Source organism: Mustela nivalis (genome assembly GCF_964662115.1).
Source record: "Mustela nivalis genome assembly, chromosome: 1".
Taxonomy (NCBI): domain Eukaryota; kingdom Metazoa; phylum Chordata; class Mammalia; order Carnivora; family Mustelidae; genus Mustela; species Mustela nivalis.
Window position 1 is genome coordinate 127,667,716 of NC_139020.1, and position 12,476 is coordinate 127,680,191.

The 12,476-nt window shown below is 36.3% G+C and overlaps 1 protein-coding gene across 3 annotated transcripts in view; it reads right to left on the bottom strand.

Moving 5' to 3' along the window:
• DNAJC13 (DnaJ heat shock protein family (Hsp40) member C13) overlaps positions 1 to 12,476 on the bottom strand; it is a 125,470-nt gene that overhangs the window by 84,815 nt on the left and 28,179 nt on the right. For all 3 annotated transcript variants that reach the window (XM_082719091.1, XM_082719090.1, XM_082719092.1), the window contains 3 exons: positions 3,801 to 3,876; positions 2,860 to 3,009; positions 2,312 to 2,353 (listed from right to left, as the gene is read on the bottom strand). In XM_082719091.1, the coding sequence (XP_082575217.1) occupies positions 2,312 to 2,353; positions 2,860 to 3,009; positions 3,801 to 3,876 (268 nt within the window). The remainder of the gene's footprint in view (positions 1 to 2,311; positions 2,354 to 2,859; positions 3,010 to 3,800; positions 3,877 to 12,476) is intronic.

Below are 12,476 nucleotides of genomic sequence, written 5' to 3' on the forward strand. Positions count from 1 at the left end.
TTCTTTCTACACACATAAAAATGCTGATGCCCCAGTTTCACCTTAGGCTTTTCTAATCACACCAATAGAAAGTTAAAAATTTGACTGCACTAGCAAGTAAAATTCCACTTAAGACAATAACATTCCTTTGTAAATTAAAGTACCTAGTATCAGAAATTATTAGAATGGTCAAAATCCATTTACTACCCAGTTTTATCCTTAAAAAGAAAAAAAATTTAGGTGAGGCTGCTAACCAAAATTTTAATAAAGACAAAATGAGGCAAGGGAAAAGAAACCAAGTGTCAGAGGTGAAATAAATATCCCCTCACCCATCCAAAAAGTCCACAAAGTTTTCTACCCAACAATATGACACATGGTCAATTACAGGACTCCTCAGGTAAAAATAAATTGGTTGACTCAGGAGTACAACTATTTCTAATACTGACATGAGAGAAATTCTCTTGTAAAAGTATTCAGAAAAGTGAGTAAGGCATTAAGTAATAAACACCTCCACAACACCCAAACACTAAACCCAGCAATGAGCCTCAGTTTGGCTCATGATCATATGACATCAGGTCCCCGGAGCATTATTGATCAGTGGCATAATAATGCACATTATAGCTCCATAAAAGGAATTCTGCAGAAAGATAAAGGGCACACATTAACCGAACAATATATTTAGAACCTTGATTCTGAACTAAAGGATGGACCAGTGACACTTCTCTCCAGAAGGGAAGCCACAAAAATGGTGGTGCTTTTCCAAACTATGCTTGTTTGCATGCCCTAACCCACTCTGCAGGATAGTCTCTATTCCCCCCAGCTGATAATCAACTGTCATAATGAGCTGGGCTGACGGAAACACATCATTATCCCTCTAGACTGTAGAGGCCGAAAGAGACTTAGAGATCTGCTTTAGAGTACATCTACAGACAACTGAAGACCTGAGGGTCAAATTCAACTTATGCAAAAGTATTTGAGGGCAGAGCATTTAGGGGAAGAAGAGGTGCCATTTATTCCTGATTAAAACTAGGCAGACTGACTTTCAGACAATCTTTTAGAGACACTGTTTCCACCTCAGTTTTGAAAAGTATTAAGTGGCTAAAGTTAACTGATATAAAGGGGAGCTTATAAACAAAATCTAAAAGTATGTTTTTGGAAGCAGTTGTTTTCCAAACAGGAAATGGAGGAATATGGAAAACTCAACTGCTAACATAAAGTAATTAAAATAAGCATACCAAATTACAATTTTTTTTTAAGATTTTATTTATTTGACAGAGATCACAAGTAGGCAGAGCAGCAGGCACAAAGAGGTGGGGAAGATGTGGGGCTCCATCCCAGGACCCTGAGTTCATGTCCTGAGCTGAAGGCAGAGGCTTAACCCACTGAGCCACCCAGGCGCACCCCCAAATTATAATTTATACAAATCTGACTGTGGCTCAAGAGGAACAAGAAACAAGCAGCTTGCCAACTGCCATTAATCTATTTTAAATGGCTCCTGGGCAGCCAGTCAGTTGTTGACTTGACATCAGTGAGGCTTCTGGGATGCTAAAACTAGCAACAGAACATCCATAGGAAGGATGCGGGCTTAAAAAGACAAGGAAATGATGCTGCCAGCTTCTCAGAATTTAGTTCCTGACTTTTACTAGAAGCCAGAGCTCTGAACAATACTACCGCTTTAGGCATTATTTTGCCCTTCTCCCCGTTATAAAAGCAATAACTTCTCATGGAAAGAAATTTAGTATTTTAAAGGAGTGAAAAAAGCATAAACTTCCATCTGCCCTCTTTAGAAGTCTCTGATTTAGTTTAAATGCTATTGTAACATGACTAGAAAGCACCTGAGAAAGTTATGAAGATTCTAATAAGCACCTGTGACTTCCCCAAAGCTGCCAGTGCACCACTCAAAGCCTTGAGCAGCCAGATCCAGTGCAAGAATATATGATAGTTTTGATATACCCCAAACTTAAAACCTTAGTATTCTGAAATAGCAAAATCCTATACCAAACAACTAGTGCATGTTCCAACAGGTATTATCCACAGTGTGATGCTTACTGTTGCTGTTTAGAATATTGAATAAAGAGCACATGAATGGTTATGATACTGGTTTGAACGTTCCATAGTTCTGCCTGAAAACTTTTTCTCCAACCATCAACATTAACAATCACAAATCTAATTCCTGTTAAACTACATTCATCTCTCACACAGTGCCACATTAAAAGATGATTCCTTTTTTCCCTTTAGCTTTGCCATAAAAGAAACACACAGCACAGCATGATTTCTATAATAACAGGCAAAATTAAAATAAAAATAGGTATTAATAATGTTAAATACTTGCCCTTCCTGTGATTTTTCCTTCTGAAAAATCAGTTCTAAATCTCTGAAAGAGAAAACATAATCATAGTTTATGACAACAGACTGGTAAGGAAGACTCACAGTTTAGTCCTTTCTATCCAAAACATGTAAAATCTCAACTTGGTAACACTGATATTAAAAATATTGGATGTTATACATTAAGGCTGTAAAAAATGTGTGTAACTTCACTGAAACACAAAACAGATTAAACAGAACTGCTTTGCTCTGTATATGCCTAAAAAGTCTAAACACTATTAACTATACAGGATTTTTCAGACTTTCAGCTAGAGAAAGTGAAAGTTTCACAGAATCAAGTTAACAGTCAATAAGAAAAAAGAAGTATGGGAACAAAGGCTCATAACATTAATACCTGTACTTTAATCAGCAATAATCGCGCCTCGGATAAACCTCATTGGCTACAATACTGCCACTGCGCAAAGCTAATATCTGTACTTTAATGTAACTGTTTCATTTAAAAAAAAAAAAAAAAGAACAGAGAAATTTAGCTTATTTATATGGAACTGTTCTTACCAATGCTTCTGTAAGAAGTTCTGTTCTGTGCTCTGTAGAAAATTTTAAAGTTTCTGACTTTTTCCCACTGCTTTTACGAAATGTGAGGTTGAATTCCGTTCCTTGTCCTTTTCCAACAGGACTGATGCTGCAAATGTCTCCATAAGGCCACTAACAAAAAGAAAAATTCTTCCAACTGATGCTAGATTAAATACTATTTTTACTATTTTAATTTCACAATCACTGATTAAATGAGAAAAATCTTACAAAATAATACAGCGGCCTAGAAGATGTTATATCTTACAGTAATTCTGTAACAGATTCTTTTAAAGGCTTTCAGTTATCAGAGACAACAATAAAAATTCCATCTGCATTCCAATTTTAATGATTAATGGCATTAATCCAAAGCAATTAATATACATAAAAGTGAAAAGAAATGAGGAATAAAATTTTATTATTACCTACAGGTCTGTTAGACAAAAAGGAATCTGTGAAACGTGCCTAATTTAGAATTAAAAATAAGCTAGAATATATTTATTTACTATCCATATTCAATGTGGTCTTGCCTTTATAAACAGTAATCCTACTTCCATAACAAGTATTTTTCAACCACTGCATTGTAACTTAATTTACGTATGCCTTTACTGCAGTTCCAATAGTCTTTAAAATTATAAAGAATTGGTGTAGTGATTTACATAAAAGAGATGGCTACAATCAAAAGCAACATATCAAAAAGTTATACTACTTAGAGCCTAGAAAAACATTTGTCACTAACCTCTTTTATTTACTAATTTTTGGTACATGGCATGAAGTATTGTATTAAGCATATTAATAATCTCTTTCAAAGTTGACTCTTCTAACCTAAAATACTGATTTCAGGCCAAGGAAATCATGGGTCATTATCTGGCTTTTAAAAATCAAATGAAGTTCAAAAAATGTCTGACAGCTTCTAATATGATTACCTGATTTGTTACTTCTAAAGTATTGGGATTATATGTAGTAATCGCATGGGTTCCAACTGAAAAGACACGCTTATACCTAAAAAGAAAGACAAGTACTTAAATTCAGTCTTAAAATAAAAACAAATTTTATAATAAAATATATGCTATTAACACAAAAGGAAGAGTTCAACAAATGGAAATGTATAAGTTGACTAATGCTAACTAAATATAGCTTGGTTTTATATTCTAAAGTGTTATTAAAAACCTACCCACCACCAATCACTTGACTGTGAACCAGTAAGATCTTTAAGTAGAGAAGTAGGATCTATGCAAGCTTGAGTTGTTAGTATACATGAAGTTAACAACATACTGCCTGAGGACACCAAGATTCTAAATGGAAAAATTTTATTAAAAACAACAACGGCAACACACACTAATTCTTTAAAAATATCCTTTCAACAAAACTGTGATGCAAAGAAAGGAAAAGCTATGGCCTGCAAGTGGTCAGTCACAGCAATATTCTGGAATTTTAGTAATTTCTATTTAAGAAAGTACCTATTAAATTTAAATGTAGCAATTTTATAGACGTAGGAAGCCTACACCACAGACAAGCAAGTTTCACTTCTCACTTTACTTCCCTCACTTGGATATCAATAATCCTTTAGGAGAAGAATCCATAAAGATAAAAATTGAAACTGAATTGGAAAAATTTAAAAATCAAGAATTAGTCTTTAAAAATAAAATACATAAAACATCAGCTAGTCTAAGAAAACATAAAAACAAAATTAAGAATATGTAAGAATTTATAATCATAGATACAGAAGAAATAATGTGGGTAACTCTATGCAGATAAATTTGAAAGTTACAAATAAATCAATCCCTATACAGAAGAATTTAAGAAAACTGCAAAGAATTACAACCTACATAAGCACCATGGCTCAAACAAGAAGATGAACCTTAAAGAACAGGTAAGTCCCATGCTTCTTAAGTTGTTTCAAGAAACAGACTAAGAACAGTTTCTCAGTTCTTTTAGTGGTAACTAAAATCTGGTAAGACAACACAAAAAGAAGAAAAAAAGACACTCCAATCTATTTTTAAAATAAATATTAGCAATAAGAATCAAGTAGCTCAGGGCGCCTGGGTGGCTCAGCCCATTAAGCGTCTGCCTTTGGCTCGGGCCTGGGTCATGGAATTGAGTCCAGCATTGGGCTCCTTGTTCAGCACGGAGTCTGCTTCTCCCTCTGCCTGCCACTCCCCCTGACTGTATTTACTCTCTCTCTCTCTCTCCCCCCCTCTCTGTCAAATAAATAAATAAATCTTTAAAAAAAAAAGAAAAAATCAAGTAGCTTATTAAAATAGCAGTACACCATGACCAAAGAAGGTTCATTTTAAGAAAACAGAGTTCAATATTAGAAAACTCTGTTAATCTAACTGGTCATATTTAATGAAATTTCTATTTGTATTTTAGTTAAGAGATTCTTAAATTACCAAAACTGGATGTTAAATACAATCAAATGCCTTTTTGATATCTATGGAACTCATGTTTTTCTGCTTTCAGCTACTAATACAGTAAAAAGACATACACATGCCTTAAACCAACTGCCATTATCAGACTTGAGGGTAATGTACTAGAAGGATTTCCACTGAGATTAAGAGAAATCTTTCACAATTTAATTTTTCTATTTTCATTTTTTTCTAATTAGTATATAATAAAAAGGATGATGTTATTTCCATTTGGGGAAAAGAAGAAAATGACAGATTTCACTAATCTTTATAATATTAAATATTAAAAAAGTATGGCAATATTATAAATATCTTTTTCACATGTCTAAAATGGAGTGGGAAAAGATCTAAAGAATGCAGATACCTTCTTTGAATGTAAGAACATTCATTTGCTGCTTTCTAAAGCCAGGTGAGGGTTGAGAGGTTAACATGAGGATTAACCTAAACAGCTAAAAAGTCTCAGAACTTCAGAGACTTTATTACAGAGGCTTATCAATTAACAGGGAAAAGAAAGAAGATCTTATTGAATCAGTATCTGCCTCAGAAGACTGCACAATGAAATCAAATATCTGACAGAAATGTGAATTCACAAATTCTAACTTTCAGAATCATCTAGAAAGTCACACATGCCTATTTCTACAATCCTGAAATGGAACTACAGAATTTGTTTATTTTACTTTGGGAGTAAACATAGAAGAATTAAATGCCTGAAATGTTTCCACTGTCAACTAATGTCACATTCAAAGTCTTAAAGGCTCTCAGCTAAAAAGATACTCTTTTCGATTCTAAACTAATTTCCTCCACACAACTAAAGCCCTTCTAACATCTTTATCATGTAACTTTTTCTAGATCAGTGCTATGCAAAGGAACCTTCCAAGAAGATGGAAACACTCTATATCTACACTGTCTAAAGAGGTGGCTATGACTCACGTCACTACTGAGCACTTGAAATGTGGCTAATGCAAGTGAATTTTAAATTTTATTTATATTTAATTAGTTTAAATTTAAATAGTTACAGCTGGTTAGTGACTCCCATAGCTGGAGAGAGCAAATTCTAGATCCATCAGCAAAGGATCCTGGAGTTAAGTGTCCACTAGGCCCAAAATACTGTCAAGACTAGTGAATTCAGACCTATCTTATAGACAAAATACTGAGCTCTACAGCCTTCCTAAGAAGAAAGCTATAAGGAAATTCTTAAGAGAATTCTCTTCTCTTCTTTGCCCCCTAGAACGGCTGCTGCACTTTATTTAAGTATAGAACAAATACTTCTAGGTCATTAAAAACACCTTTAAAAGCAGCCCTAAACCTTCAGAGATTACCTGTAAAGCCTCCTTAGATATCAGATTAAGAGATTAAAACCTAAATGATCTCACATGTATCATGTGTTAGTCACAACACTTGCAAACTTGAGAGGTTTTTTTTTTTTATATCTTTTACTAAGTCACTGGTGTCCTAAGTCATAAAGAACAAAATTCTCTAAGTTCAGAGAGGTATAAGTCTTCATTATCTTGAAACTCTATCTCCTCACACAGGACACATATGGCACATGCTCAGTGTCAAATAGCTTAACAGGCCAACCTATTCAATCATAAATCAACATGCATTCAAATACGATATGTTCATTTTCTCTTGTTTTTAAAAAAGAATGTATGTCAAATAGCAACTAATTTCACATCAGTTTTTTACTCATAACCACTATAACATCAAGAAATGACAAAGGTCTTATTTTTATGAAATACTCCCATTTGCTATCTGCAAACAGAAAATGCCCCTTATAAATTATAACTTAATTTGCTGTTCTTCTGGGTTTGAAATGAATTTGTTGGGTCTACGGCCATACCACCCTGAACACACCCAATCTCGTCTGAAATGAATTTGTTGGCTAATTACTTAAAATTATCATACTAAAGGCTCTTATAAAATATAGCTATATTAAAATCAAATGACAAAAGGAACAAGGACTAAAATAAACAAAATGTATGAGAAACTTATGACAGATGATACCATCTACATAACATGAAGAAATATACAAACACCTTTTCCCCCAACTGAAAAATTAATATTCATTATTGACTTTACTTATTGTACTTGTTTCTGTCTTACTCAGGAACTGAAGTTATACATATCATTAAATGTATATAGGGAATACATGATTTTCTTCTCTCAAGTTTTCCTAACTCACAGATTTATTCTAATATGATAGCTTAATAAATAACATAATTTACATAACCCACTAACACTAATGTTTATTTAGAATCAAGACACTAAAGCTAATATTTAAATACACATACTTGAGGCACCTTTTCTATGGGGCATTTTGCTCCCGTAACAACTGGAGGTAAAGAAAAGAACCAGTAAAAAGTTGCTAATGATATTGCCGACAGAGATGAGAAAGATCATCTGAAACAAAGACAATTGAAGCAAAACCTGGGGATGTAATCCAGTTCTGAATATGACAGGTGATGTTCATATTTTTCAACAGACTAAAGTTACATTAATCTACATTAAAACAAACACTCCTGTATTATTCTAATTCCTGCAGATAAAAATATGCTATGCCATTCTTTTTTTTAAAGTAGGCTACACAAACCCATGTGGAACCAATGCAGAGCTTGAACTTACCCTGAGATCAAGCCCTGAGCTGAGATCAAGAGTCAGATGACTGAGCTACCCAGGGAGGCCCTATGTTATGCCCTTCTTAAATTTTATAATCCTTATAAATACTGCTTTCCTCTTTGAAATATGTTTCATGACACTACTTTTTTTCTACAGCAACTTTTTTTGGGAAAAAATCCTAATGTATTAGATCAGATACTGTATTAAGTATTACCATGGACTGACCCAGTATTGAAAGAGCATATATCAGGGGCACCTGGGTGGCTCAGTAAGTTAAGCCTCTGCCTTTGGCTCAGGTGATGATCTCAAGGTCCTGGGATTGAGCCCCGCCTTGGGCTCTCTGCTCAGCAGGGAGCCTGCTTCCCGCTCTCTCTCTCTCTCTCTCTCTCTTGCCTGCCTCTCTTCCTACTTGTGATCTCTGTCTGTCAAATAAATAAAATCTTAAAAAAAAAAAAAAAACTATTAAAAAAACCCAGCACATTTGAGCTGGGTTCAAGGACATGGCAGTAAATAAGGGAGTCAGCCCCTCAAAGACCCAGTCTCGAACCAACATTTTCATTGTTATTATTTGAGAATGAGGGGGGTAGGGAGAGTCTTTTTTTAAAATAATTTTTAAATTTTTAAATAAACATATAATGTGTTATTAGCCCCAAGGGTGCAGGTCTGTGAATTGCCAGGTTTACACACTTCAAAGCACTCACCATAGCACATACCCTCCCCAATGACCATAATCCCACCACCCTCTTCCTACCTCCCTCCCCCTGGCAACCCTCAGTTTGTTTTGTGACATTAAGAGTCTCTTATGGTTTGTCTCCTTCCCGATCCCATCTTGTTTCATTTATTCTTTTCCTACCCCCCAAACCTCCCACGTTGCACCTCCACTTCCTCATATCAGGGAGATCATATGACAGTTGTCTCTCCAATCGACTTATCTCACTAAGCCTAATACCCTCTAGTTCCATCCATGTCGTCGCAAATGACAAGATTTCATTTCTTTTGATGGCTACATAGTATTCCATTGTATATATATACACCACATCTTCTTTATCCATTTGTCTGTTGATGGACATCTAGGTTCTTCCCATAGTTTGGCTATTGTAGACATTTCTGCTGTAAACATTCGGGTGCACGTGCCCCTTCGGATCACTATGTTTTTATCTTTAGGGTAAATACCCAGTAGTGCAATTGCTGGGTCACAGGGTAACTCAATTTTCAACTTTTTGAGGAACCTCCATGCTGTTTTCCAGAGTGGCTGCACCAGCTTGCATTCCCACCAGCAGTGTAGGACGGTTCCCCATTCTCCGTATTCTCGCCAGCATCTGTCATTTCCTGACTTGTTAATTTTAGCAATTCTGACTGGTGTGAGGTGGTATCTCATTGTGGTTTTGATTTGTATTTCCCTGATGCCGAGTGATGTGGAGCACTTTTTCATGTGTCTGTTGGCCATCTGGATGTCTTCTTTGCAGAAATGTTGTTCATGTCCTCTGCCCATTTCTTGATTGGATTATTTGTTCTTTGGGTGTTGAGTTTGATAAGCTCTTTATAGATTTTGGATACTAGCCCATATATCTGATATGTCGTTTGCAAGTATCTTCTCCCATTCTGTCAGTTGTCTTTTGGTTTTGTTAACTGTTTCCTTGGCTGTGCAAAAGCTTTTGATCTTGATGGAGTCCCAATAGTTCATTTTTGCCCTTGCTTCCCTTGCCTTTGGCGATGTTCCTAGGAAGAAGTTGTTGCGGCTGAGGTCAAAGAGGTTGCTGCCTGTGTTCTCCTCAAGGATTTTGATGGATTCCTTTCTCACATTGAGGTCCTTCATCCATTTTGAGTCTATTTTCATCTGTGGTGTAAGGAAGTGGGCCGGTTTCACTTTTCTGCATATGGCTGTCCAATTTTCCCAACACCATTTGTTGAAGAGGCTGTTTTTTTCCCATTGGACATTCTTTCCTGCTTTGTCAAAGATTAGTTGACCATAGAGTTGAGGGTCTATTTCTGGGCTCTCTATTCTGTTCCATTAATCCAGGTGTCTGTTTTTGTGCCAGTACCATACTGTCTTGATGATGACAGCTTTCTAATAGAGCCTGAAGTCTGGAATTGTGATGCCACCAACGTTGGCTTCCTTTTTCAATATTCCTCTGGCTATTCGAGGTCTTTTCTGGTTCCATACAAATTTTAGGATTATTTGTTCCATTTCTTTGAAAAAAATGGATGGGATTTTGATAGGGATTACATTAAATGTGTAGATTGCTTTAGGTAGCATAGATATTTTCACAATATTTGTTCTTCCAATCCATGAGCATAGAACATTTTTCCATTTCTTTGTGTCTTCCTCAATTTCTTTTATGAGTACTTTATAGTTTTCTGAGTACAAATTCTTTGCCTCTTTGGTTAGGTTTATTCCTAGGTACCTTATGGTTTTGGGTGCAATTGTAAATGGGACTGACTCCTTAATTTCTCTTTCTTCTGTCTTGTCGTTGGTGTAAGGAAATGCAACTGATTTCTGTGCATTGATTTTATATCCTGACACTTTACTGAATTCCTGTACAAGTTCTAGTAGTTTTGGAGTGGAGTCTTTTTGGGTTTTCCACATATAGTATCATATCATCTGCGAAGAGTGATAGTTTGACTTTTTTGCTGATTTGGATGCCTTTAATTTCTTTTTGTTGTCTGACTGCTGAGGCTAGGACTTCTAGTACTATTTTGAATAGCAGTGGTGATAATGGACATCCTTGCCATGTTCCTGAGAGAGGGAGAATCTTTTTATTTATTTATTTATTTATTTATTTGGCAGAGATCACAAGTAGGCAGAGAGGCAGGCAGAGAAAGAGGGGGAAGCAGGCTCCCTGCTGAGCAGAGAGTCCAATGCGGGGCTCGATCCCAGGACCCCGGGATCATGACCTGAGCTGAAGGCGGAGGATTAACCCACTGAGCCACCCAGGTGCCCCCCACCTTTTTAAAGATTTTTATTTATTTGACAGACAGAGATCACAAGTAGGCAGAGAGGCAGGCAGAGAGAGGAGGAAGCAGGCTCCCCGCAGAGCATAGAGCCCAATACAGGGCTCGATCCCAAGACCCTGGGATCATGACCCGAGCCAAAGGCAGAGGCTTTAACCCACTGAGCCACCCAGGCGCCCCGAGAGGGAGAGTCTTAAGCAGACTCCACATCTAGCACAGAGTCCCAGGCAGCCTGTATCTCACAACCCTGAGATCATGACCTGGGCTGGTATCAAGAGTGTGACCACCCAGGCACCCTCTGATGTTTTATTTATTATTAAGTTAACTAATTCAAACATCTGAAATGAATTTTAAAGTAGTTAAGAGATAAGTTACTTGTCAGTCATTGTTTGAAAGTTAATTCCAGACCTGAATACTCTTAACCAGCATGTGTCAATGAAAAATGTACAAAAGTGTCAACAGACACTCCAAAAATACTGGTCAACATCACCATATTCTGCTACACAAAATTTCATTACCATTCAACTCTTTTAGAGAAAATTCAATATTACTTTCTTTTTGTAAAGTACAAAAAAAAAAAAAAAAGCTTTTGGTGTACTATAAAAAAATGGGTTCTCAAATTTCCTGAGATTATAAAACCTTTGTGTATTACTTTAATAAGAGTTAAGAACCTCCTGTCCAAGTACTAACCAGGTCTGATCCTGCTTAGCTTCTGAGATCAGAGCAGATCAGGAGCATTCAGGGTGTTATAGACTAAACCTCAGTTCTTTCAGTAGATAGTCTATGCAATGGGCCTCAAATAAGCCGAAGAGATCTAAGCAGAGTTGGAAGACAGCTTTTAGGTTACCCAGTCTAGTCCCCTTAACCTGAGCAAAGTTGGCTAATTTTAATTGTTCATTACAGTGCAAGGGAACTTAAGAGCAATTCTATTTCTTTTTTCCAGTACTGCAGATACTAACCATTGTTTCTTAGAATTAAGCCAATATATTCTTTCCCACAAATTTCACCTGCTGGTTCAAGTTCTGTCTTTCAACTTCACATAGAATACAAAATTTTTTCTGTCCAACCATACTTTCACTTTGAATCCTCTTTCCTAAGCTGAACACTAATTCCTTCAACCATTTAAAAAGAAGTTTTGGCAGGGGCACCTGAGAGACTCAGTGGGTTAAGCCTTTGCCTTCAGCTGAGGTCATGATCTCAGGGTCCTGGGATAGAGCCCCGCATCGGGCTCTCTGCTCGGTGCGGAGTCTGCTTCTATGTCTCTCTCTGCCTGCCTCTCTGCCTACTTGTGATCTCTCTCTCTCTCTCTAATAAATATATAAAATCTAAAAAAAAAAGTTTTGGCTACCAATTTCTAGGAAGCCATTAGGATTCTCAAAGAACCTAGGGTTTTTCCTTTTACTATTAAAAGCTTCACAATCCAGTTACTTGAATTAAAATTTTAGTCCATCAAATAATGAAACTAAGGATAACTAAAGTGCAAGGTCTCTCAAGGAGTTAGATCAATGGTAAGCAATGCTGAAGGAGGCACTACAGCATAATAGTTTACCCCGCCAGCTCTGGAGTCACTGCTTGGGTTCGAATACTATCTGGACTATTCTATTCACTTTCTATGTATCCTCTGAT